Source organism: Micropterus salmoides, unplaced genomic scaffold (assembly GCF_014851395.1).
Source record: "Micropterus salmoides isolate LMB-PRFRI ecotype aquatic unplaced genomic scaffold, ASM1485139v1 Ms_hic_scaffold_6, whole genome shotgun sequence".
Lineage (NCBI taxonomy): Eukaryota > Metazoa > Chordata > Actinopteri > Centrarchiformes > Centrarchidae > Micropterus > Micropterus salmoides.
In genome coordinates, this window is record NW_024044348.1 from 5511559 (window position 1) to 5539190 (window position 27632).

At 39.9% G+C, this 27632-nt stretch overlaps 4 protein-coding genes across 7 annotated transcripts in view; 3 read left to right on the forward strand and 1 right to left on the reverse strand.

Moving 5' to 3' along the window:
- Window positions 1-282: 282 nt before the first annotated feature.
- On the forward strand, window positions 283-10546 carry prc1b (protein regulator of cytokinesis 1b). 4 transcript variants are annotated; one of them, XM_038701887.1, is made up of 15 exons: window positions 283-405; window positions 658-790; window positions 2695-2817; window positions 2911-3144; window positions 3641-3811; window positions 4000-4149; window positions 4284-4431; window positions 4519-4655; window positions 6244-6339; window positions 6439-6585; window positions 6668-6778; window positions 6903-7016; window positions 7821-8000; window positions 8130-8164; window positions 9735-10546. In XM_038701887.1, the coding sequence occupies exons 1-15, from the start codon at window positions 395-397 to the stop codon at window positions 9781-9783; spliced, it is 1839 nt and encodes a 612-aa protein (XP_038557815.1). In that variant the 5' UTR covers window positions 283-394; the 3' UTR covers window positions 9784-10546. The 4 variants fall into 4 exon arrangements, with proteins under 4 accessions (XP_038557815.1, XP_038557819.1, XP_038557816.1 ...); XM_038701891.1 differs by having other exon boundaries at window positions 7821-7923; XM_038701888.1 differs by lacking the exon at window positions 8130-8164.
- A 2769-nt stretch (window positions 10547-13315) lies between these two features.
- Window positions 13316-16636, forward strand: ptpmt1 (protein tyrosine phosphatase mitochondrial 1). The gene is made up of 4 exons (XM_038702006.1): window positions 13316-13610; window positions 14959-15039; window positions 15581-15772; window positions 16168-16636. Exons 1-4 carry the CDS (start codon window positions 13464-13466, stop codon window positions 16294-16296), a joined length of 549 nt encoding a protein of 182 aa, XP_038557934.1. The 5' UTR covers window positions 13316-13463; the 3' UTR covers window positions 16297-16636.
- Window positions 16637-18584: 1948 nt separating this feature from the next.
- On the forward strand, window positions 18585-23136 carry ndufs3 (NADH:ubiquinone oxidoreductase core subunit S3). The gene is made up of 7 exons (XM_038701773.1): window positions 18585-18732; window positions 19395-19460; window positions 20394-20491; window positions 21422-21571; window positions 21997-22122; window positions 22256-22375; window positions 22842-23136. The coding sequence occupies exons 1-7, from the start codon at window positions 18678-18680 to the stop codon at window positions 23010-23012; spliced, it is 786 nt and encodes a 261-aa protein (XP_038557701.1). The 5' UTR covers window positions 18585-18677; the 3' UTR covers window positions 23013-23136.
- Window positions 23137-23985: 849 nt separating this feature from the next.
- The window catches only part of c1qtnf4 (C1q and TNF related 4), a 37981-nt gene continuing 34334 nt past the window's right edge, over window positions 23986-27632 (reverse strand). Inside the window, exon 3 of the mRNA XM_038701771.1 lies at window positions 23986-27394. Within this exon, the coding sequence (XP_038557699.1) occupies window positions 26582-27394 (813 nt within the window). The 3' untranslated portion in view covers window positions 23986-26581. The remainder of the gene's footprint in view (window positions 27395-27632) is intronic.

Genomic DNA, 27632 nt, shown 5'->3' on the forward strand with positions numbered 1-27632 from the left:
TCACTGAATTCGAGGTTTGTCCTGCTGTGAATTCTTCTGGAAGTCTAAAATTAACAACAGCGCCATTGTTGTATTAAGCGCTGCTAAGCTACAACACCACACCCTCAATGAAACAGTGGTGTTTGTTTTCATTCATGAGGTGTGCGGCGATAGGCGGTTACCTCTAATATGAAACTGCAAGGGCACCGGCGGCAGGAGATGGTTCGACACAACGTGCGCACCCTCCGCACGAGCCAATCAGACAGCAGAATTTGCTTGTACGCGTATTTTGAACTGAACAAACGGACAGGACTGAGAGCAGAGAGGGAGGCGACGCTCCGCTTGTCTGTCTGACAAGTTTTGGTTGTTTTTAAAACTGTTCACCGATGATCGCAACGTAATCTGGAATTTAACGATGAGAAAGAGGTAAGAGTTTTCTTTTTTCGAGTTTGAACGATGTGTAATAACGGTAGATATTAGCTGGATGGTTAAAAACCCAACTGTTGATAAGATTAGCTAACGTTAACCGAACGCCAACGTCAGTTCACTCAGAGGACTGCATTTTTTTTTTGTGTGTCTATTGTCTTTAGTTTAAATGTTACCAGCGATTTAGTTTTTTTAAATAAACAATTTCTTCATTCATTAACGAGTTGACCATGTCTCCCGCTGTCCCGGTAGCGAGGTGCTCGCAGCAGAGGCGGTGTCGTGCCTCAATAAAGCGCTGTGCCATCTGAAGGACATTTGGGAGGAAATCGGTATCCCCGAGGACCAGAGACTGCAGAGAACTAATGTTGTCAAAAACCACGTTAAGGTAAGACAAATACGGGCATCATCAAGGCTGCAAACTTGTAACCATAATGATACTTCTGATGGCAGTAACCCTGTATCGATCTGTGCGAGATTATCGCTGCCTGTGAACAGGTTTCGGCAGAGGAGGAGGGGGATTTTACTAAAAAAAACACACACCAACGCAGTTAACGTTGGAGTTTGTAGTTTTGGGTTACAAATACTACTTAACGTTATATTCACTAATTTAGATCTTGATGCTGGCTTTTTAAGTTAACGTAAAAAAATTACAATCTGGGACTAAAATATGTATTGATTGGGATATTTTACATCTAATGGCACTGACGTTTCTAGATTAACGTTACCCCAAACGTATATTAGTCACTTGTGTACTGAGATTTTGTCTTGCCAGTGCTGCAAGAAGTACTCTGATCTTTCACTTAAGTAAAAAGTGTAGAATTACTCTGTTACAAGTCCTGTATTAAAAATATGATTTAAGTAAAAGTACTGAAGTCATTAAAATATACTTAAAGTACCAAAGTAAAAGTGCTCACACAGAATGACCATAAAGTAACTTAGAATAAAATGGAAATTCTCAAATAAAGTACAAGTACTTGAGTAAATGTACTTTTTACATTCCACCACTGCTTCTTGCATTTCAGCTGTCGCGTATGTTGATACCGGGATACTCAGGCACTAATGTTCACTATTGATTTATTTGAGAATTACCCCAGGAATGTCGATAACAGCTTTCTTCATCACTAGTCAGAATAGGGCTGGACGATATTGACAAAAATGTTATCACGATAAAAGGTCATGTCTTTCGATATCAATAATTATCACGATAAGTATCAAATCGTTATTTCTTTCGAGTTTGAAGCCAGATTTTTGCTCCTGAGTGATAGTTGAAGAAACCTGATGGTTAATTGTGGTTTAAACTTTTATTTATAGTCAACAATTGATGCTTCACAAATCTGAGGTAGAACATTCAAAACGGTTATGATATGAATCTTTGTCAACAAATACGCATGAGTAAAATGAAGAAAAAGCTTTTTTTCAGTCCTTTTTCCTCCAACAAAATTCGTGTACGTTTCAAGAGAATAAAATCAAACATTTACTGAATATTTATTGAACATATATAGTAATTGAAAAAAATATATTGCGATAATTATTGTTGTTGTTTTTTTGTCCAGCCCTAAGTGAGAAGAGCACAATCTTCTGTCCGCGGATGAAGTTGAACATGTAGAGAGTTCTATTTGTGGTATCCTCCACCTAATGCGCATTCATGTTATCAGCATTGTGACTAATATCAAAGTAGTGGCTCATTTATCACACAGCTGTGATGTGTGCATTATTCATCAGTTAACTACAAGTGCTTACATTTGTCTTTGCATTACTCCAGCCAACAGGCTCATGGTTCCCATGAGTCCCGGAAAACCGTTGACCAATTTCCCAGTCATGGAAATTTGATCTTTACAAACACTTGTTTTCACTTGAGGCAACAGTGTGACAGTGTTTTACAAGGAAGCTTCCAATATACAAACTGCTGGATGGAAAGCTGCTAGGAAAAAAAAGTTTTAATACTGTTATGCAACAATTAACATTTCATGTTTTCTGCAGTTGAGTTGAAGTACTTTGCCTGCTTACACTCAAGGAGATATGCGCAGTGTTGTGTGTGTTTAATAAACTAGGACAGGTTCAAATGAAGAAGCATTTTTAGACATCTGGATCTGCACCAAGGACCAGTATTACTGAATAATAGGTCCACTCTGTGGATGAAATGAAATGGAAAGAAATTTATAGACATCTGTATCCATATTGGCCAAAATGACCATCGGAATTATCTGGATGCTGGATATTTGCTAAGAATTTCGACATGTACACACATCTATCTGCATAATGTTACATTTTATTGTATTTATCCACCAGAGCTTACTAGATATGATGATCAAAGAAGAGGAATCTCTGAAAAAGAGGCTCATAAGCAGCCTTCAAACATGCAGGACAGAAATGGAAAAACTCTGCCTGGAACTTCAGCTACCTGTGTTTGAGGTAAAAACCTTAAGATTTTCAGTGTTGGATTTAATGCTTCACTGGATTTAATCCAAACCTTTGACTTTGTTTTTATCTTCTCTGTGTGTTCAGGAGGAGAATGGTATCAGCATGCTCCAGCAAGAGAAGAACATCCGCACACAGGTGGAGGCTCTGGTGACCGAGAAGGCTCAGCGGAGGCAGCAGCTGAAGGTTCTGCTGGAGCAGGACCAGGACCTGTGCGACATCCTGTGCGCCATCCCTTATGGCATTGCTCCAGACTGTGTCCCCTCACTGGAACAACTGGAGAGCTTCAGCCAGCACATCATTAATCAGAATGCAGAAAAGGTGGACGCTCGCTTTGTCACATCTGCCTCCCAATTTGGTTACTGCACGAGTAGAAGAGCTGTGTTTCTTCCAGGGCTATAGGTTATACTGTAGGTTGTTGCAGATGTGCACAAAATGCAGAGACCATATTAGGAAAACGTGTGGTTGTGCAATACGTTAATCTTCTGTGTTTTATATTGTCATCATTAGATGAAATCCTCGTGTTGGCAATTTAGTTTTGACTTAAAGAGAGTATGTGTTCCTCTGGGTTGATGAAATTCAAATCCTCCCTTCATATGGACCCTTTTCAAAAGCAAAAAGATGTTTGGTTGAAAGTAGTCTTCTAAATGAAAACATTTAGGCCACTGGGACAGTAATCACATCACTTTAGGATTAAAATACCTCATAATCTTGCACCAAATGCTCGCAGGTCAAAGGATGAAAAGTGTAGGCTGGACTTCCCCAAAGTCTGTTGTTCTGTAGGTGACTTAATGGTGTGCTGCTTCCATGTTTTCAGGCGAGGCGGTATGCTGAGTTCACGGACCTCAAAAAGCAGATAATCTTGTACATGGAAGAGCTGGACCGCATCCCAGAGACCAGCTTCGAGAAGGACGTCATCTGTGAGGATGAGGACGCTTTCTGCCTGTCCAGAGACAATATTACGTCACTCAAACTGCTTCTTTGTCAGGTAAAAAGGGGTTTTATACAGTAACACAGCCCTTTATGGATAAAGGAAAGTCATTTTCACTAGAAATTATAATCAGGCCTTTAAAGTCGACTGGCTGATGTTTTACTACTTAGAAAAGTCTTGGACAGACGTGATGCAAGCAATCGAGTTGGTAACTGTTGCTACTTCGTGTCATGTTGATTGTGCAGTTGGAGGAGCACAAGACAAAGAATGAGGCGATGTGTGAGGATCACCGAGAGAAGATCCAGCAGCTGTGGGACAGACTGCAGGTGCCTCAGGAGGAGAGAGAGGCCTTCGATGAACACATGGTCACATCCAAGAAGAGGAACTTGGAAGCGGTAAGAAGATTTGAGTGTCCTGTGTGCCGCTGACTTCCTTCATCCATTTTTATTAAATTTTTTTCTCCAGTATTCATGGTCAGCTAGGACTGCTATTTTCTCTTCAGTTTACACTTCTTTTTTTTTTCCCTCAGTTACAAGCAGAAGTTCAGCGTCTGCAGGAGCTCAAACTGCTAAACATCTGCAATGTCACCGACGCCATCCGCTCCGAGATCTCTGTGTTTTGGGAAAAGTGCTTCTTCAGCGCAGACCAGCGGCAGGCTTTTGCTCCATATTTTAGCAGTAAGTTGTTTGACATTTTAGCTGTCTTAATCAAAATAATATTGGACTTGAAAAAAAATGCTAAGACTCTAATTGACTGTTTTTTAGATGATTTTACTGAAGAGCTGTTGAGTCTACATGATGCTGAGATCCAACGCTTGAAGCAGCATTATGAGGATCATAAGGAGCTGTTTGACGGGGTTCACCAATGGGAAGAAAGCTGGAGACTCTTCCTAGAGCTGGAGGTGAGTCCACTTTGACAGGGAAAGGAAACTACCAAAATCCAGTGTAGCAACAACACTTTCCTTTCCACATCTGAAGCTGTGGTAGTGGGACTAAACCAGATCTGCTAAGATTTTAAAGATCCTTACCAGCCTCTTGAGCCCCGATGCCCCCTGTACCGGGGGCAGCATGCGATTTTCACGCAAAATGCAAATGAGAAATTCATGTCTGAAAGTTGTATTGCATCACCCTATACGTGCTACACACCTCTGTGAAGCTAGGAGGCTCAGCTAGAAGCTCAAACCAAACATTTTTCTGTGAAAAAAGTTCAATATTCACTGCCAGTCTATTTTTGACGGAAGCCACGTCAAGCAGCATGAAACCGGGCAGGAAGTCAGACACAGAACGGCATAGTGAATCCGGTCGATTTTCAAAATGAAACACCCTTTGCAGTAGGGCTGGGCAATATAACTGATTATTAGCGCACTATCATTTTTCTTAATAACTTATAACAAATGTTCGGTTTATTGTCAATAAATGTTTGATTTAATTCATTTGAATAACTAATGAATTTGCACTTAATTTTTCTACTAAAATATTTATTTTGTTGAGGAAAGGGGACTGAAAACATTTTTACTAATTATAATTAATAATTAATAATAATTAATTAATAAATATAATGTTCTACCTCAGATTTGTGAAGTGATCCACTGTTTGGCATCAAGTGTTCTGACGCAATTAACCATCTGATTTCTTCATCTTTTCACCTAGGAGCAAAAATCAGCCTTTAAACTTAAAAGAAATAATGATTTGACATATGTTCTGATAATATTAGCCTGCACAGAGCGTAACAGAACTGGCTCTCAGAAAGTTGTTATCCATAGTTGAAGTGCACAAAATGACACATTAACGTGTAGGCTAAAGGCTCCGCTGCTGAAACACTTCAGTGTGAGTTGACATTGCCATTATCCCACATTTTCCTGTAGTTTCGTTTGTTGTTGTAAAATGTACACGCCCTGTGCTCGCTCTGATTGGTGAGTAGGACTGTAACAGGAGGCGCATGGAGCTTGCGCATGAATTTTTAACTGCATGACTGTTTAAAACCGGTCAGATGTGCTGTATATAAAGTTAAGACAGATGATGAATTTATACATGCGGCAGTAGTCTGAATTCTTTTGAAATTCCATGTTCCATGTGATTGAATTTTACAAGCAGTCAGCTAGAAACAGTCTCTGTCATCCAGATGTGAACACCTTTTTAAAACTAGAGCTGCAACGATTAATCGACTAGTTGTCAACTATTAAATTCATCGCCAACTAAAATGTAAATTGCTGGTTTCATTACTCCTCTATGACAGAATATCTTAGGGTTGTGGACAAAACAAGTAATTGGAGGACATCTTCTTTGCCTGTGGGAAACCGTGATCAACATTTCTAACAATTTTCTGACACTTATAGACGAAACAACTGAAATGACAATGAAAATAATTGTTAGTTGCAGACCTATTTAAAACCCAGACTATATCCTTACACCCGTGAATTTATATATTTTACCTGGTTACACTGCTGCAGGTGGGAAGAAACTGTTTTATTAAGGTCGTCTCTTTCACAGAAAAAAGCCACAGATCCGACAAGATTCACTAACAGAGGAGGGAATCTTCTCAAAGAGGAGAAACAGAGGTCTGAGCTGCATAAAAGCCTGCCTAAGGTAAGAGATGGAGCTATTATTTTCTTAACGGAAAATATATTGTAACAGTTCGCAAGCATTTGACAGTAACTCAGCGTCATGTCTGTGTTTGTATTTAAGCTCGAAAAGAAGTTAAAAGCTCAGATTGATGCATGGGAAAGTGAACAAGGTCGGGAGTTTCTAGTAAATGGCCAGAAGTTTCTGCAATATGTGGAGGAACAGTGGGAGCTGCACCGAATAGAGAAAGAGAAGGAGAAACAAGAAAGGGTAAACAAGCTGCTTTATTATGTTTTAGGCTTAGCCTCTATGTTTTGCTGGGAAATGTGTTGACAGTTGTCTTTACAAACAGCATCTGAAGAAGAGCAAACAGACAGAGGAAGATATGCTGTACGGAACAGCAGTACGAACCCCTACCAAACGCCGACTTCTGGGCACTACTACACCAAATAAATCACGAAAGGTGGTAAACCCAGTTTGTGGCTCACTTTTACAGTCATGTTATAAATCCTTGCCTTAATACAAATTTAGTCTCTTTAGTCATCTGACTCTATCAGCACTAACACACTCCCTCTGCCTCTCATCAGTTTAACGGGACTTCCAGCATTTCTAGCGCCACCTCTAACAGCACCATGCGCTCTGCCTATGGTGGAACTGTCTGTCGCTCACCTGTGCCCCGCCCACCTCTCTCAGCAAACAAGGTTGGTTTCATTTTCTAGTTGAAGGAAGTAGAAGTTATACACACATCAACCTATAGAAAAAGAAAAAGAATCTGCATGTTTCAGTTCAAACTCCCAGCTAGCTTTCTAGAAAACAACATTTAGACTCGCAAGATCTTAATCAGACTGCAAACCTGTGAATGAAAAGGGGGGGATATTAAGTCAGATAGACAACTGACTTCATGGTAAAATTTGGCCTAATTGCATAGAATTGTGTAACACTGCATAAAGTTAATTTAACTGTTATGTCTTCATATGTAGTATGTTTGAATTCAAATATACTCCGTGACAAATGCTTGATTTTCAACATAATCTGGTGTTTCATCACAACAGTTAATCACATCAGCTCATGGAAACCAAAAGAAACGACCCTGTCGTCATATTTGTTTGGCATATTTTACATATTTTTCTGTTGTCGAAGTTGGCAAACATGAAGTAACCATGATCCAAACAAATCTTTTCAAATCATTAATCAAAGTTAATCTGAAATCCATATTAATATACAGTATTAAAATCAAAGTTAATATGAAATAAATCAAAAAATTTAGATGTGATGATAAAGGCTTTGAGAGAAATATTATGTTGCTTCCTTGAAAGTGTTTGGAATGTGCTTGAATTTGACTGCTGAGTGTGAAATAGTAAATGTTATTTCTTGCTTGTTGCACTTGACTCTTGAGTGATGTGGGGCTGTTGCTTTCTACCTTGATTTGGTTCTTTATCCATTTAAATCTAAAATTTGCTGTACTGTGTTCTTAAAGAGGATATTTGGTCTGATGTGTCCTCTAGTGTCCAGCAGCTCGGACACCGGGTGGTGGAAAACCTCCCCACTCACGCCTGCAAGGCTGTAACAAGGAGAATGAGGCTCAGCTGAAGGGGACCCCTCTGAGTGGTGCGTTGCTGACCCCCGCTACTCCACAGCGTAACTTCAGCATAACCTCTGTTGCCAGCACATATTCAGAGTTTGTGGTAATTTACACCTTTGTCTCTAAACTATTTTCTCCAGATCTTTTTCCTCATTTCTGCGCAATAACACATTTAAGTGTACTGTAGAACTTTCTGATGTACGAATGCTAATGATGTAAATTTATATTGTAGAGGGACTTGGTCAACCCTGAATCTGTTCAGTCAAGGTGTGTTTGAAACCCTAAAACCTTGTGTAATTCGGACTAATCCCCTTTTAATTTGCAGTAATTGCATGCCTCTAATCAAAGAGAAAATTACTGTTGACGAGCAACATAACGTGCTGAACATGGACACTTAGCAGGTATAAATTATTACTGCGTTAAAAATATGCGGGGGGGGTTCCCAGACAAAGTAACTCGAACTACATTTATGTATATAACAGCAAAATTTCTAACCAGTTTTGGGGTAGGTAGGAATCACTAAGTAAAAGTACTCTGTAGGTACAGGAAAAATAGGTACATAGAAATCAAATGTCAACTAGGGCTGAAACGATTCATCGATTAAATCGATTAATAAAATGCCTTCGTTTAATCCATATAACTATGAAGCACACTGGTTCACATGGACATTTATTACTGTCGTACATCGCGCTTACGCTGGGAACAGGATGTAATTATGCTGGCGCTATTTACAAAGTGGAGGAAGAGAGAGAAAATAGCGAGGGACAAAGAAGAAAGTGTCCAAAGTATGGGATTATTTCAAGCCAAAAGAAAACAACTCTGTAATGTTACAGTCCGTCCACCGTAAAAGACAACTTATGTCGCCTCGGCAACAGCACGACGGCACCTGATCAGAAAGCAGCCGGTGTTCTGCCAGCGACCACAGACAAGGTAACTGTAACTTTAGCATTTAACTGAAATCATGATTGATTGTTGCGCTGAAGCCAAAGTAAGCCGCAGTCCTCAGCTGAAAATGTGCACACGTGCGTTTGTTGTTCTCCTTTTCTCTGTGAGTTGTAACCTCACAGTCAAGAGTTAACCGGGTGTCGGGGAGCTGCACCTTTTAACTCCCCTGCAGCTCTCTGTAGCTCAGACAATCCCTGCTACCTGCGTGTGCTAGTCCAGCCTTTCACCCAGATTCTTTGTCTTTATAATCGCCATCTTCATGATAACAACCAACAGCTGTTTCGTGTGCAGGATCGCTCATTTCACGTTTCACATTTCACGTGTGTTTTCTTGATAAAAGTGGTTTGGAGACCAGCGTCAGGTGACAGAGTCGCTGTCAGCTCGTGTAGTGTCAGTCACGTAGTGTGAACGCCACAACGACTTCAAGACTCCCGTCACATGATGGCAAGTTGTGTCGTGTGAAAATCCTGTAGTCTGCGTGAGCCTTTATGTGATGTTTGTTACCGGGGGTGGGGGGCGTGCCACCGCCAAGCAAAGTACTTCTTAAACGACGCATCGATGAATCGTGGAAATAATCTATAGAAGCTTTGAATACTAAAATCATTGTTAGCTGCAGCCCTAATGTCAACACCTAAAGAAAAATTAAAATGGCTTGATGCGAATAACTTAATGATATGTTTAATTGAAAGGAATCACTCGTGCATCAGTCCGTCCGTCTGATTATCTTCTGTCTAATTCACACTAACAACCTTCAGTGTGTCATTTCATAATAATTAGAAACTGTTAAGCTCCTGTTTATTGATGGCAAGTTTGCTTCTTAGTGTCCTCTTCCTCGTATTGTCACATTACATACGAGGAATCAAACTTAACGGCTGCTTTCTTGTTTCCACAGCGAGACCTGTCAAAGGCCACCAACACCAAGATCCAGCACGACGTCCTGAACTCCACCACCACAAACCTTTGACCTCTCCACTCTGACGGTGACTGCAACGGCTATCACATGGTAGCCCTTTCAACGACGTTCTAATCTCTAAAACAGATCACTACTTTGCCCTGCTATCTGTTTTTACTTGTAAATGAAGGTAATAATATATTCAGTTTTAAGCCCGTGATAAACAAGGAATCTGTTGTCAGTTGTTGAGCGTGTTGTCTTCAGCATTGGCGAATCTTTGCCCGGTCTATCACTGTCTGTAAGAGAAGAAATGTGTTTGTATCCTAAGTTAAACAAACACTACTTTGGCTCTCTCAGTTTTGTCAGTTATTGAGATGTGACAAATGTCTGCATCTTGTACTGCACTTTTTTTTTAGAAAGAGAAACAAAAGAAGGTTTCTGAAGTTATGCAATCTGGGGTTACAGGCCAAATGTATTATGAATACTGTGCACTTTTTTTAGAAAATATATACCCGCGCATAGTGTAATTTTACACACACTGACTGTTCCATCCAAATCTGTTTTTATTCATGCATTTGTATATATTTCTGTATCTGCTGTTCTCTTCACATAAACTCCGCTGTTTGACAAAGATGTTAGTTAGTTTAAACAGGCCGTTAAGGCCTTTAGTTAAAGTATGTTGTATATTGGTGCTGTATAAATGAAATATACCTGAATCACATCGATTCATTACACTATCATGGCTGATTTGGAAAAGCTTGTCAAAATAAAATAAATGCATTTTCACTAATTTCTTTAAGATGGGACAAAGATTTAGTTTTTCATTTTTGTTCTAGCCCCAAACTTGTGTTGTACACAACAACATACACATTCACCTGTTTTCACGTAAGAATAGTTTTCAAATTTGCCACAGAGAATTAGCAAATACTGTTGAGCTTTAAGATACTACAGTATCTTTGAAAGTCCGTACTCCAGCTTGTTTTTCAGAATTTTGACCAATTCAGCCTCATCAACACATTTGTTTGAAGTTTGTCAGATGTGAATGAATCTTGTGCCACAGTGTAGACAGATTTCACAATCAAACATGTTGCTTCATGGTGTTTTATCTGTTCTGGTTTCACAAACTTTATATTAGAGATACCTGACTTATATTTTACTATAGTATTTTTGGCTCAGCTGTAGCCATGAGAAATATAGCCAAAAGAACGTGAGAGATGGCATGGATTATAAATAACTTTCAGTAGATCAACCTCTGACCTTAGTGTCAGCAGATTCCTCTATGATTCCTCTGATTGAAGGCCTTAATGATTTACCTATCGGACTGTGATAAGTCTTGTACGCAAGCTAAAGAAGAGTGGTTCATCTCTAAACTAAAGCTAAATACTAATCAGTGCAGGGGTTCAAATGCAATATTACTGAAATCACTAATGGGAATCAACATTTTCACCAGATCTGAAAACTGAACCTACACTTTAACAACTGAGTTCAGTCATGACAACAGCTGCAAGTTAAACTATCAACTGTAGTAACAAACAGCTGAAGGTTGAGTTGAGGTTAGCTTACAAGACAGGCCACTGTTAACTAAATAACATTTATGTAAACTGCTTGTCAGTGTTCATTAAACATCAGTGGATATGAATAGATGGTATCTGACTTTGTCTCATTAGGTTTTGAATTTGTTGTGAAATAACAATCAGATTTCTGTCTGCTTTTACTGTCTTGTTACTCGCTCAACCGGCTGCCAGACTAGCCTTCATTCTTCAGTGTATTTTTACACACCTGGCTGTCTTTCATTGGTCTGTCTCAAAAGCTAAAGGTTGTGAGGTTTTCTGGCTATACAGCACATTTCAAACACAGACAAGTTAAAGAAAAGCATTAGAAGGACATTCAAAACCAATAAGCAATAAAAATCAAGTAACCCTCTACTGCACGGCGTTGCCCTCAGGCAACGAAATAGTTTTGTGGCTTTTTTTTATTTGTAGTTGTAGTTTTGGTTTTGTCGCCTCAGGGCAATGTTATGCAATCAGGCTAGTTTTCATTCTCATTCAAATCCTGCATTGCTTAGGGGGGGCAAGTGTAGAAGTAAAGAGGCCAGATTGTTCTCTGTGGGGGGGTTATGTGTTTTTTTAAAATTGGAAATGTATACAAACCTCTTTTGGATCAGTACATAACTGATGGGAGGTCGTGTCCCTCAGCAGCAAGAGTTCTCACCTCCACCAGGCGTTCTGCTCACATTACTCCGGTGGTTCATGACCTTCACCGGCTACCCGTGGCATCGCGTATCCACTTTAAGGTATTGCTTCTAAAATTTCAGGCATTAAATGGTCTTGCACCCCCATATTTGTCTGATCTACTTTTCACCTACCGCCCTGCACGGTCTCTCAGATCAACTAAACTTGGTTTATTGTCCATCCCTCGTTTCCGGTTGTCTACAGTAGGTGGAAGGTCATTTAGTGTTAATGCTCCAAAATGATGGAATTCACTGCCCCTTTCACTTAGAAATATTTCACCTGTGGCTACATTCAAAACACAGTTAAAAACATATCTATTTATAATAATAATCTTTATTTGTAGGGCACTTTTCAAAAACAAGTTACAAAGTGCTTTAACAAGTGTAAAGACAATAATACCCAAGAGACAATAATACAAAAACAATACAAGATAAAAGCATGAAAACATTGAAAAGACTAAAATACATTTTAAGATAAATATAAAATTAGTAAAATACAATAAAATAAAAGGGATAAAATAAAGTCAAATAAGATCGGGAAAGTTTTAAGAAGGGACTTAAAAGAGTTCACTGAGTCAGCCGACCTGATTTCCTCGGGCAGGCTGTTCCAGAGCCTCGGGGCCCTGACAGCAAACGCTCTGTCCCCTTTAGTTTTCAGTCGAGACTCTGGAACAGACAACAGACCTCTGCCCGAGGATCTCAAGGTACGTGCTGGTGCGTATGGGACTAAAAGGTCAGAAATATAACAAGGCGAGAGGCCATGAAGAGCTTTAAAAGTGATCAATAAAATTTTAAAGTCAATTCTAAAACATACTGGGAGCCAGTGCTAAAATAGGAGTAATGTGGTCATATTTCTTTGTTCTGGTTAAAAGTTATTGTTATTTAACATGTATTTCGTTTAAATGGGACTATATGTATCCTATATGATTGTAAGTTGTGTGTTAGTGTGTAAATGTACCATGTAAAGCGACCTTGAGCTCTGGAAAGGCGCTATATAAATAAAACTTCTTTTTCTTCTTCTTCTTCTTCTTCTTCTTCTCCCCATGGTGTTTGCCCTCCAACCTCGACATCAATTAAGTAACCTGGATGGTTAGCACATAAATAGAGGGAACAAAAAAAAAAACACTACCTTAACAGTGTAATGCAATACAAATGAAAAGACCAGGCATACATTTAGAGTGCAGTTGCATTGCAGTAATAAGACCTCAAAATGCAACAAAGTAAATAAAATAGTGGCTGTGTTTAACTTCAGGATTGCTAAGTGCCTTTCTGGGTCACAGACTTTGTGGATTGCGCGGACTTTACTGTGAAGGATTCATGCCGGAAGTCGTGTTGTTACCGGAAAAGCCTGCCGAAGGAGGAACTTCATGACACATCCACAGAAGAAGCAACACGCGCTGACCGTCCCTGCGCACACTAACATTGTGTAGCAATGTAATGAACAGCTGCCCGACTTTGAAAGCTCCGTTTTTATATAATTTATTTTGAATAGCTCAGCCATGTCCGGAGCGTTAGCAAGGCTGCTCTTCTACCCGACTCTAGCCTACAATGTTGTGATGGAGAAGGTGACGTCGAGACGGTGGTTTGACAGAGTGGACGAGACCGTGATCCTCGGAGCGCTGCCCTTCAGATCCATGACCGCACAGGTCAGACTGCCAAACAAAATAGCCTCTGTATCTAACGATGGACCAAGCCCACAGTATGTTTCTCTCATGTCAAAGCCTAGAATTAAATTAACTAGGAAAGGAGGAAGTTTTTAGAGCAGCTGTTGTGAGACTGTGTACTGATGATGATGTTGACCAGTGACTCTCTCTCTCTCTCTCTCTCTCTGTGGTGTTTTTCCTGTTGTATTTTTTTACCAGGGGAAACAGAACCATAAGAGAACTCAAAATAATGAGATATTAAGCCATGAGTATGAGATCACATTTAAAGTAGTTAACAGAAGTAAGCAGTAAATATTTTAAATATATATTATTTTTCAGCTTCTAAACATGATATTTTATAATTATGACTTATTTTACATTTAATAATTTTGACCCACCCATGAGTATGTCTGTTGTATTTCCTTTACTTTGGTGAAGCGAACACAAAAAGGTGACACTGCATTTTTAAACGAATGTACTGTCTTTTACAGCCCTTTCCCCCCTGCATCTTTTTACAGTATATTTCGTGGTCACACTTTATGTTTCACGGGTCTCCTTTGGGTATTACTTTAATAAAATTCTCAGTTGTTAATGTTGTTTGGATTCCCTGTAGTGCTGAAATTGTAGCCCAGACCCAAATCTTAAATGCATACAACTCACAAAACGTATTTATTTATTTCAAGCAAAATAGTGTGACAACAGAAAAGATACACAATAATAATAACTTATACACTTATGCTTGAAATGGAGTGGGAAGAAGTAAAACTTATTAAACCCCACCCCAGTCTATCAAAGAATTTATACATACAAAAAATAGCTGCTTCCTTCATCAATAATCTCAAAGAAAAAATATTAATAATTAAAAATAATACCTCATTTAGAAACAGTGGATGCACAAGTCAAAACCACACATTCATACCATACATATAATATAATAATATACAAATATTTCCACAGGTAACAATGCTTATCAAATACCAACAATGGTAAATGGAATACCACAAGAGTACATAATGACGAACAACTACCAACAATGGTAGACGGAATACCACAAGGGTAAATAAATGACAACTAATCCAACAATCTACACAACATGAATACAATCAAACCTCATTGTCATTGTAATGTAACCAGACCTTTCTGGTTGGGACCTTTTTGTAAAGACGTTTGAAATTGTGATGCCTTGACATACATACAAGTCTGGTAGCTGCTCAGAATGCACAGTATCCTGCAAGTCCTAAAGCTGACTGTATATTATAAGTAGTCATTGTAATGTCCAAATCTTACATTTGGACGATATTAAATTGTTCACATATCAAATGTTTCGAGGTTCCCATTTCTTGTGTTGCAGCTGGTGGAAGAAGAAAATGTTCGAGGGGTTATCACCATGAATGAGATGTTTGAGACCAAATATTTCTGTAACTCAGCTGAGGTGAGTTCACTTCACATTCCACTCTTAAGTTTGAAGTTCAACCAGGCAGACATACTGTGTGAAAATTCAAACGTTATACAGCAACACTGCAGCAATTAGTTGTTTGTCTCAATTATTGCGATGTGACTGACAAACTAGACTAGCGAGTTTGTCACTTCTTTAGAAATATAACAGTATTGATAAAGTAAAAGACAAGAAATCAGCCAGTTTTAAAGTGTCAATTTTACTGTTTCCTTCACCCACATATCATCCAAGTGTTTATTTCTGATTATGTCAGGTGATATAAATCAGCTGATTTACAGGTGATTGGATTATAGCATTGATTAGCCATTCAACAATTGATTGTTAAAGTAGTTTCTTTTGCATTAATCAACAAAATAAATCACCAGATAAATTGATAATTGTTACATTCACCCTTAGATTGGTTTAACACTTCCATTGGGGCAGGACATGACAATTGTACACCTCAGGCCTCTTCCTCTACAAATTCCAGTCATTCTTAAATGACAAGTTGATTTGATGTGCTTGATGCTGGCTGCAGGAGTGGCGGGCTGCAGGGGTGGTGCAGCTTAGGTTGAGCACCGTTGACCTCACCGGCGTTCCCAGCCTGGAGAACCTGCACCGAGGCGTGGAGTTTGCCCTGCAACACCGAGAGCAGGGAACCAGCGTGTACGTCCACTGCAAGGCTGGACGCTCCCGCAGCGCTACGCTGGCTGCTGCATACCTCATTCGGGTCAGTACACAACTGGGGTCTTGTTCGTCCCCTGCTGTTTGTCCTCCAACCTTAATCAGTTAGAGTAGATGTTAGCACATAAACTGAGGGGACAGACAAATACCACTTTAACAGTGTAATGAAATATGTTGGTTGTACAAAAAGGACTACATGTACTGTTCACCAATATGAATGTAAAGTTAACAGCTTCCACTCAAAGTCATTGTTTCATTTCAACGTCAATGGTGACAGTAAAAATGGTATCAAGATAAAGAAGATTCCGCAATTTTTCAAAGTGATTAATCAATACTGATTACTGATTCTACTGGTCCCATCTATCTATTCAGTCACACAGTGAGTAGCACTTTTGCAGTGTGGCTGCACACAATGTTGACTTTGCTTTTTTCTGCTGACAGTTACACTGCTGGACTCCAGAGGAAGCCTGTCAGAAGCTGGCGTCCGTTCGACCGCACATCCTGGTGCGCTCCGCTCAGCTGGACATGCTGAGGAAATACTACCAGCAGGTGTGTGAACCGTCCAGCTGAGAACGCAGGGCGGCCGCTCAGACCTCATTATGTTCCTACAGCAGCTGGAAGACTGGACTCAGAGCTCCGTACAATCCTCCATGTCAGAATGTTTACCCACAGAAAATAAATACCAAACTATTTGTTTTTCCCCTCTACATTTCTAAATTAAATTCTCATGAGTTTTCTGGAAAATGGCAATGTTTCTGTAGTTAATTCACAACATATAAGTTTAGATTTATGTTAAAAGAAATGTAAACAAAATCTCATCCTGTCATCTTGGTTCAGCCAAAAGCAGTTTCAAGCAAGACAACATTGCCATACTGTTTGACCATAATAATAAACACTTTTATTAATCAAATTGCAGTGTGCTTGTTGCGTTAGGACTGCAGTGGCACAACAAGACGAGAACATTTTAGTGCTTAATTCAGCAGTTTATTTCAATTTCTCATGTTCCCCTATGGTGCCTCATAACTTTAAATAACTAAATAAATTACTCACAGTGATGTTAAATAAATATTAATGAGAAAACTTGTCTAGTAGTGTTATGCTCCTTTATTTAAAGTAATGTAGGTATTACTGGCAAATACAGTATGTGCGTGGAATCTGCCAGCACTGCTGTTTCATATGCAATAAGCTGAACCACATCAGTTTTAGCTAGAGCTGAAGAGGAACTAAGTACAACAAAAGTATTTGCCTTCTCACCAAGCTGCTTGCCTAATGTCCTGTAGCTCATCCCAGCCTTGTGCAAGTCTACAATTTTATCCCTGATGTCCTTACACAGCTCTCTGGTCTTGGCCATTGTGGAAAGGTTGGAGTCTGTTTGAGTGTGTGTGTGTGTGGACAGGTGTCTTTTATACAGGTAACGAGTTAATACGGGTAATGAGTGGAGAACAGGAGGGCTTCTTAAAGAAGAACTAACAGGTCTGTGAGAGCCGGATTTCTTACTGGTTCGTAGGTGATCAAATACTTTTTGATCTTTGTTTTAGATTTTGTCACATTTGAAGTGTACCTATGATCAAAATTACAAACCTCTACATGCTTTGTAAGTAGGAAAACGTGCAGAATCAGCAGTGTATCAAATACTTGTTCTCCCCACTGTATATAAAGTACGATTCTGTATTATAAACAAAATTACCCATAAGTATCTAAAGCATTTAAAACGAGCTCCACCTCAACTAAGTAGCATGTAGCTGCAGTACAAGAGACTGCATTTTCAGGACCAGAACCGGTTTATAGCCTCAACTGGCTATAACACTGAAGTGCTGTTCACATGTTAATGACGCTCTAATAATGACATTAATAGAATGATACAACATAAACCAGGCCCATAGTGACAAACGAATGCTTTTACTTTTGATACTTTGAGTACATTTTGCTGAAAATACTTTTACTTAGTTCATATGTTCATAATACTATACGACAGTTTTATTTGGGGATTTACAGTAATTCTGACTGTGTTGGTGTCAGTTGATGTAAAAAATAATGTGAGGCACTCCACCAGTCTAGAGGGATGTGGATGAACTTGAGGTGGCGATGGCATTTCAAGGGGAAATATTTTATTTAATGCAGGGGCCCACCGATCTCTCTCTTAACTCACATTAACCCCAGTTTGTGCCTCTCATGTACCATCAACAAGGCAGGGTTACCAACAGGCCGGGGTCACTACAGCTAAATGGGCCCCAAAAGCTCAACGCTGACTGTGAGTCAGTTGGTTTATTCTAGTGTGTTGTGTGAGTGTGGATTGTTAAAGCACAGTTTCAAATGGGGCAGGATAAGGTCCTTAAGATATCGCAGGTAAAGCTGCCCATTCAAGTCACAGAGCTAAGCATCTGTTTTTATGAAAGATAAATCCCAGATGATCTTTAAAGCCATAGAAGGTAATGTAACAACACTTAAACCTATCCAACGAAGGTTAAAATCAAGGGCGACTGGACTTGGTGGAAGATACTGAAAGACGTTTCGTCCCTCATCCGAAGGACTTCTTCAGTTCTGACTGACTGGCAGGGAAACTCAGCTATTTAACCTCAGTGGGGTCGTTATCCCGGGTCATCGATACCGCTGGTTCGTTAGTGTCGAACCAGTGGTATCGATGGGTGACTGAGAATCTTCATAGACAACACTTAAACCTGTTGTATTGAGTTCTTAGACTCGTCTAAACATCTGGAAAAATACATATTTACTCTATCCGCTGCATGACTAGATTTGTATGACATGAACCAAAAAGTGATTAAAGTTGTGTAAGTTATTTTTTGTCTACATTAATGTTATTTCATACCTCAATTATGTTTTCTTTAAGAGGGTGTCATCAGGTAATGTGTACTTCTCCTCCGGCCCGTCAGGAGGCGACACACCGGTAACAGCCGCGTCTCTGCCCGAAGAAGAGCGGCCACAGAGCAGACATGGCGGCGTCGTTGCTACGGCTTGTCCGCGGAGGTCTTGGAAAGAGTTTTAACGGTAAGTTATGAGTCGAAACGCGTTTGAGCTTGTACACGACGTTTGCTGCAGGAATCCGTTTGAGTAGGTGTGCCTTTGCTTGGCAATGAAAACTACACGGTGTCATTTTTCAACCGATAAAATGTCTGAGGTTTGACCTTCGAGCTAGCCAATGCTAGCAAAACGTTACCCTGCAAGGAGCCGAGTAACAGGCACGATGGGAAGCTTATGTTGTAAATGTGACAGACTCAGACGTGTTCTGAGTGGATGTGGGACGAGTCTTTGCTTGTTATTGTTCTGCACATTACACCAGTTCCTCTGCAGCTCTGTAGACACTTGTCATGTGATGCTATAACGTTACGTGGTTGTGTCCTGTTGTCCTGCTGCTGTCTTTAACATTTCCTCTAACTATTGCAATGGCTGTAACGTTTTTATTCTTTCATTTGTTTTTTTGGTGTCTTTGTGCCTGTTTTTTTCTTTTCTTTAAAGTTTGTAGTCGTTCTGTATCTTCTATTTGTTTATGTTATTGTATTTAATCCCATTCCCTGGAGGCCTTTTGTCTCCTGCCACGTTATTGTAAATAAGAACCTAATATTAATTAACTTGCCTGTTAAAATAAAGGTGTAGGCTTATATTGTAGATGAATTCTTCATCCTGCTTTTTTCTTCTTCTTCTTCTTCCAGTTGCAAGGAGTTCATGTCTTCTCCAGCAGCAGACCAGGCTGCAGAGCTCCACCACTGAGACCAGTCGTGAGTAACGTTACACACTAGAACTTACTGTACTCTCTCTTAACTCGCATAAACCTGAATTTGTGCCTCTCGTGTACCATCAACAAGGCTGCGTTACCAACTGGCCAAAGTGGGCAACTCCCCTGGGTCCCTAGAGTTAAATGGGCCCCAAAAGCTCAAGGCTTAATGCGAGTCAATTGGTTTATTCTAGTTTGTTGAAAATTTGTGAGCGTGGACCATTAAAGCACAGTATAAGGTCTTTAAGAAGGGTCCTGCGTGATGAGGGGTGTTACCAGAGGAGCTCCGGAGTCCCAGGTCTCTCCATATTAGATGAATCTGGCTGTAACTGTCATTACATTCAGGTCACAGAGCTAAGCGTCAGTTTTTCCTGAAAGATAACACTTAAAGCTGTTGTATTTCCAGACTCCTCTAACCATCTGGATAAAAAACATATGTATTCTGTCTGCTGCATGAATAATTTCTGCATAATCTGTTTCCTAGATTTGTATAACATGAACCAAAAGTTGTATTTTACAGTTTCAGTTTTATTTGTCTACACTAATGTCATTTCCCCAATATTTTCTATTATCATATGCAAAAACATGTTTATATTTTTATTCTTTGGTTGTACAAAATGAGAGCTATGTTTTGACATTCTTTTAATCCAGATCAGAGTCTTCTAAAAACACAGTGTTGTTGACATGACAAAAGTTTGAACCTGTGCTGACGTAAAGACTTGTTGTTTGATTAATTTCCACATCACATATTCACTTGAAAGAAAACCAAAAATGTTGCGCACACATTCAAGCACAATAAACAATGTCACACGCAACGTATTTTGCAATGTTAATGATGAGTTGATGGTACAATAAGATAAAACCTGTCTGTCATGGAGAGCCATAGCTGCGTTATTCAGTCATTGTTAACCTCTTTTCTCCTCTGTCTTTCATGCAGCCACCGTCAGGCCCAAGGATGCCGTCACTCACAACCAGCTGGCAGCGTTTGGGGAGTATGTGGCTGAGATTATGCCCAAATATGTCCAGCAGGTCCAGGTCAGTTCATATGCTCAGAGTATCACAGTACTCCCCTTGTGCTACTCCCTGCTTGAGTGACCAAAGGACCTTAAGTGTGCAGTTTGTGTAAGAGCATTAAAGTCGCAGTATGTAGCCTAATATTTGAATTAACCAAGATAACAATTTGAAATCATGACTCATGTATCTACGTACTATTTGGTATTAGTTAGTAAATCAAAGCTGATGCGTCACAGGCTAGTGTCAGACTTGGTACAGTCAGTGGAGGAGGAAGTATTCAGATCCTTGACGTAAGTAAGAGTCCCATTACCACATTGTGAAAATACTGCACAAGTAAAAGTCCTACATGCAAAACTACTTCAGTAAAAGTTTGTAAGTATTATCAGCAAAATTTACTTAAATTAATAGAAGTAAAATTTCAGTAAAATGTTCCTTGTCAAGTGTTTCACTGTTCTGATATTTCTGGATTAATATTGCTGCTGCATTAATTGTATGTATTACCTCAGTTAAACACACCTGCTTGCCCTGCCTCTCTCTGCCCCTGTATCTCTATAAGTCATCTTTTCATGAGCTCAGGGAAACGGCCCTGTTTTCGGCTTTGTCACGATGCATTTTCCAGCTCATACAAAGGTTTATTTAGTTTAAGAAGTAGGAGAATTTCCTCAACCCATAAAGGAACATTCAGTACTTGAGTGAATGTATTTAGTTACATTCAACGACTGGGTCCGTACTGGTGCAGTAGAGATTCTTGCAGGTTGAAGAACGTATGTATGTGGTTGTCTAAAAAGCACACTTCTATTGAAATCAGAACCGGTTTTTGTCAGTTTTGTGTTTTTATTTGTGGGTTTTTAAAACTGATCTTAACAGTATCCCCTGTTTACAATTAAAATACTATACTAATATTTAAATTTCAGAAACATGCAGATGGTTTGAAAATGAGTTTTTGTGCAGGTGTCCTGTTACAATGAGCTGGAGGTGATGATCCATCCTGACGGTGTGATCCCTGTGTTGACTTTCCTGAGGGACCACACCAACGCCCAGTTCAGGAACATGATTGACCTGACTGCTGTCGACGTCCCAACACGGCAGAACCGCTTTGAGGTAGCAGTCACACCACACACACTCCTAGAAACATGTTTTGTCATTTAACTTTTTGTTCCTACCCCAACATTTTTACCTCTGAAATAAAGCGCTTCATAATTACTAAAATGTGTTTTTAGCAAAACACGTGAGCGCTTGGATGATGTATAATGGAATTGTAAAGTCATTAAACTATCAAAAAATGTGAAGAGAAAATTCTGTTGAGGGATGAGAGATATTTGTAATTTTGCGACTTTGCATTTCCAGGGCAAACCTCCTCACTGTCCTTATCTGTTTGCAGTTAACAGTTTAACCATGATCACTTCTCAAGCTAAATGTTTAATGGTTAGAATTAGAATATGTACGTGCCGTCCTGGTAATCTAAGATTATATCTAAACAAGCTGTCTGAATGTTTTGTGGTGATGTGTGCGTGTGTGGTTTACAGATTGTGTACAACCTTCTGTCGCTGCGCTACAACTCTCGTATCCGCATTAAGACGTACACAGATGAGTTAACACCAGTGGACTCTGCTGTCCAGGTCCACATGGCTGCCAACTGGTACGAGAGGGAGGTAAGTCACAACCTGCAGCCTGAAGATTCATTGCAGTGTTTATTTCATCCTTTCTACACAATCACAGTAAAATAGTCTGTGTTGTTTCTGGTAGCGACACAGACAAAAAAAAGGTAAAAGTGTGTTTATACAGGTATGGGACATGTATGGCGTGTTCTTTGCCAACCACCCGGACCTGAGGCGTATTCTGACAGACTACGGCTTCGAGGGTCACCCCTTCAGGAAGGACTTCCCTCTCTCAGGATACGTAGAAGTGAGTCCTGCCAGCAGTTTGCACACTCAGTACAGCACTCATCTTTCTTCAGCTTCATCAATGTGTGATTCATCTGCATCCTCCAAAGCTATATGTAGTAGTATTGGCAGGATGTCAGTCGAGACAAGACAGACAGGATGGAAGCTGTGCCCAGACGCTTTAGATCTCAAACTCTGCTGGACCCTGTGATTGTTTATTATTCATGCATTTAATTATTTCTTTTTTGAGCTCATAATGATAAATTCAGGGTTCCCATAAGCCTTTTAAATCCTTAATAGTTTGTGCTGGGAAAGAATAATTTCTAATTTATTTACATAGTTTTAAAAAAATCATAATTACGTTTTTTTTTTTTTTGGGTCCAGTTTTTAGTCCTTTTAAATGTATCATCGGTAATAATGACATTATTTTGAATAAAAATAAAACATTAGACAACAGTTTTCAAACTGAAGCATGTTTCCCTCTGCAGGTGCGTTACGATGATGAGGTGAAGCGCGTGGTGGCGGAGCCCGTTGAGCTGTCGCAGGAGTTCAGGAAGTTTGACCTGAACACGCCCTGGGAGGTTTTCCCCGCCTACCGAGAGCCCAAAGAGGTCGCACCCAAACTGGAGGCTGGAGATCAGACCCCTGAGAAGAAATGATGTCCCTGTGTCTCATCACCTTGTTCTGTCTGTCAGCGTCATTTTGGGATTCCCAGCCCCTTGAACAAACCCACCTGAAATATTTATGTAAATAAAAATACTAATAAAACAATCTTCAAAAGATTTTTCTGAGCTGTACTTTTTTGCAAGGCTGCTTATTTTCTAGTTTAACTATGCTTTATATAAAAAGTATGTGGACATTCGAACATTAAACCTATATATGATCACTGAACATCTCATTCTAAACCCATAGGCATTAATCTACTGCTTCAACAGCCTCCACTCTTCTGGTTTCAGGCTCTCACCAGATTTTGACAAACCGGCGGCAGGGACATGCTCCTATTCAGGCACAAGAGCATTAGTTTAAAATAAAATTTCCCATACTTGCAGCTAAGGGACCCAGAATAACGCATGAAAAGCCAAGGGTATCCACATACTTAGTAATACCATATATTGTATTTGTATTGTACATTTTATGCTTTGCTAATTTCAGTTTTTGAATTAATCACTATAAAAATTAAGTATCGTTAAAGCCTCTGAAAACCTGGATTCATCAAAAATCTCCATAACATTACCAAAATAAGCAACAAAGTAAAAAATAGCAAAAAAACCCCATTTTAGAATGATTATGTTTAACGCTCAAAAACTCTGCCAATCTCATTGAGTGCGTTTACATCTGATTTGACTGAAAAAAGTTGATCAGCAAAAAAAAAGGCCAATCATGTAAGAAGACCCCATTATCGCAGGAAGAAGCCAATTTAGAAAATACTCCTTCTTGACCTCTTTGAATCTTTACTTTTGCTGCCTTGTATGTCTAACATACTGGAAGTGCCCAGCAGATGGTACCACAGCACAGAATACAAAATTTAAGAATGAAAACCTGCAGCTCTGAATTTCTGTGAACGCTGTTCATCTATCAGATCATGATTTCTGACTGAGTTTACATCATGGATGCAATTACAGTTCAGACTGTACATTTCTTATTTTTTTTTATTTTGTCAAACATTTTTATTGAAGCATTCATTTCACATGTAAGAAATATATTTAAAACATTTCAAAGAGTCAACATGAGCCAGAACACAAGACATCGGTCAAAATGTTGTTTTTTATTAATATTCTTTTAGTTATTTTTCTGTCATGGTTGTATTTGTGCTTTTTTTTTTCCAAACTGAGCAACAACCAGGAATTACTTACAACCACATTTTTGACCCATGTCTGCTCAACATAGTTTCTAATACACACTGATCGATCTTTCACCTGGATTATCCGAAAGAAAGAAGCACAGACCAGAAACATCCAACATATTGTCAATAACTGTACAGATAATTCACATAATAAAAATACGCAGTTAACAGGCAGCGACTGGTCCTGTGAGGCTGTTCAGCCATCAAGTATCTTTTTAATTCACTGTATTTTCAGTTACATGCATGCATCACACAAGTGCTTCTGAGTGTCAAATGAGTTATGCGCTAGTCACTTCACTTTACCATGAGTTCTGTTTATTTATTAACAGGTATCACCTTCACTGACTGATTTAAACTGAAACTGAAAGCACTCCTGTGCACTGCTCGCTCACTGAGGCTGAAGCAGAGAAACCACGGAGGGTTAGACTGGGACAGAATATATTATTATCTGAAATGAGGCACACTCACAGTATAATTTCATACTGTGGAGAAATTGTCCAAAATGTTGTCACTTTCTTAGAAGTCACTGCATGCGTACAGGACAGGAAATTGTCGATTAGTAACACTGTGGTGGGGCGAGGCTTGTCTGTTATTGGTTTTCAGAGGAAGTGTGAGACCATTTCCCTGGTGCCAAAGACATCACTGTGAGGTGAAGATTGAGCTTTTTACCTATCAGACTGCACAGTGTGATCACATTTTCAGGTTTATCTTGATGGTATTTTATTTGACCTTTTTCAGGTTTTGCTATTTTGTAGTAAATATATCAAGAGAAACCTAATTTTAATGTGCATTGCTATTGTGCATCACCGAACGCAGTACCTTTAGAGGAATCGTTTGCTGACGAGTACTGCATCACTTTCCACCAGCTTTCGTGATCCATTGTGAACTCTTCATTTCAATAGTATATAGTGAGATTGTAAGTTGCAACAGAAAGCAGGTGAATTAACTCTAATTCAAATTAGAATATACGGGACTACAATTTGTCCAACATATTCGAATTTGAATTAATAAAACTTTAAACAGTACTCTCTCTCTCTCTCTCTCTCTCTCAATGAGTAAATCTCAAATCTGATTGAGTTTTCAAAAAGTAAACTGGCCTACTTGCAATAAACTGGTGTGTTTTGACCAGAGTTTATATCAGAACTTCACTTTCAGTTAACTCTAAAAAGAAATGCAGATGTTCAGTCCCACTGAAGTATCAATTCACATGGTGTGCCTTTCCAACAGAGAAGGTGATTTCATGAAGTCAAGGTTCATCACAATTTGAACGGCATCATCTTTCTCCCCGGCAGTGTGAAATTAAACAGACATGCATATTATAATAGCCCGGGAGAAGCAATTCAATTTTCCCCACAGTGGTCGCCATCTGAAGAAATGAATTAAACGCTGCTAGAATTAGAAATCTAATTATGGTCCAGATCCCCGCAGGCCTAGAGGTGGCATGTGGTCAACAGTCAGTACATATGTCATATAGCCAGTACATATGTGTATATGCAGTTGGCATTTTTCCAAAACTATGTCAGTTTCGTCCTGTTGCCCTCTGTGGCCAAGTATCAGGGTAAGAAATAAAGTACAGAAAGACTCATTTTGACACAAAACACACTGTTCATATTGTTTTCACATGCCTCTAAAGACATAAAGAAAGTAAAGTGACTTTTTACATACGAGCAGAAACACCAAGTCTTTGTCAAGGATAACAAATGCATTTTTTCACTTCACAGTGAAAATTCTGCAGTGACCTCCTCACCTTCATGTCAGCTGAAACTTAAACACAGAATCAGATTTTGCTTTATCATCATTTTCTTTGAGACTGATAATCAGACAGAACTGCCATTTTGTTTTCACTTCAATGGAAGATGCTAGCTGCAAGACTGAGTGTCAACGTTTGCACCCATAGTGCAATTATTTGTTTATAAAATAGGGGGCACAAAATAGTTTTTGTGCTGTAATAAAGATGCCAGGAATTGAAATGCAAAAGCTAACCTTGTGAGTTTTGGTTGTTGCACTCAACTTAAATGAGTTCAGCTGACACGGAGGTGAGCTGGTAATGACTGAGTTTTTATTACAGAGAGAAATATTCAATCAGAGGTCACATTACTGCAAATCAAGGTTCCACATTTGAATGTGATGAAGTCATATCCTGGGAAGCCATTAAATGGAAATTGAAGAGATTTTCATTTACGCTCTGCACTCAGTCCTAGGTCCCTGTGCCTTTGCAAAGGAATTCATATGAAGAAGAAGTGTCAAAGACAACCACAAAGCAACATTCATTACGTGTATTCTCCACAACTCAGAAACTGCCCAATGCCTTTTGTGGACTCTGAGACTCTGCCACTTTGCATGAATTCCTCCCACAATGTCCAGTGCCTAGCCCATGTGCTACAGCTAGGGTTTCTTGTCTGCATATGATTGGCTGGTGGTGGTGGTGGTAGTGGTGGTGTTGTTGGGGAAGTCTGGATAAACCAGGAAGCCAGTGAAGGTGATGTACTTGGCGTGGTTGCTGTAGGCCCCAAAGCCATCTCTCTGGTGGGAGTAGAGCCAGACTGTGTCTCCTGGTTTCAGCGACAGCATCAAGCTCTGACTCTGTAGGGCTTTCTCACCCTGGCTGTCGTCGTAGATCATCGCCTGCACCTCCAGATGGTTCTTCATCAGCTTGACGGACAGCGTCTTCTGTGGCAGCTTGCCCACGTTGAAGGCGAAGTAGTATGCCCCGGGGACGCGGCAAGTGAACACCCCCTTCGTCACGTTAAAGTCTTCTCCGATGTTGACGAATGCAGTGTCGAAGCTGACTGGCTGGTGCTGCGGCAAGCCCACTTGGTCTACCCCCACAATGCTCTGAGTGCGCCCCACCGAGAAGGCAGATCTCTGGTCATCCTCTTCCTCATCCTCATCCTCTTCCTCCCTATGTTGCAGCTCTTTCTCCTTCCCTGCGTCTCTGATTCCAGACCTGGCGTGCTCTGTGGCCTGCTTGTTATCTAACGCTGGGATGTTATCTTGTTGGGGCTGTTGGGAGTTGAAGGCAGGGTGGTGTTGGTGGTGGTGTGTCTGGTAGCCGTAGATGTCGGGGTAGACCAGGTACCCGTTGAAGGTAGTGTAGTGTCCGGTGTTGCTGTAGAGGGCATAGCGAGGGTCACCATGAAGACGAAGCCAGACGGTATCACCAAACTCCAGCTGCAGCATAACACTCTGGCTCTGCACCTGAGGATTGAAGCAGACTTTAGTATCCCAGCTAGGGAGTCATATTCAGGTCTGTTTTATATCAAGGCACCAACAACAAACATAATCCGATCATCTACCACACGCAGCTAGCTCATCATTCAAGGGAATTTGGTGGGTAATCCCCTCAGTTTTGTTTTGTTTCCCCACCCCAGCACAAATTTACCCTCTGTGTTAAAAGCCATAGTGTACTGAAAGACAGTTGGAGAGCTTTGACATG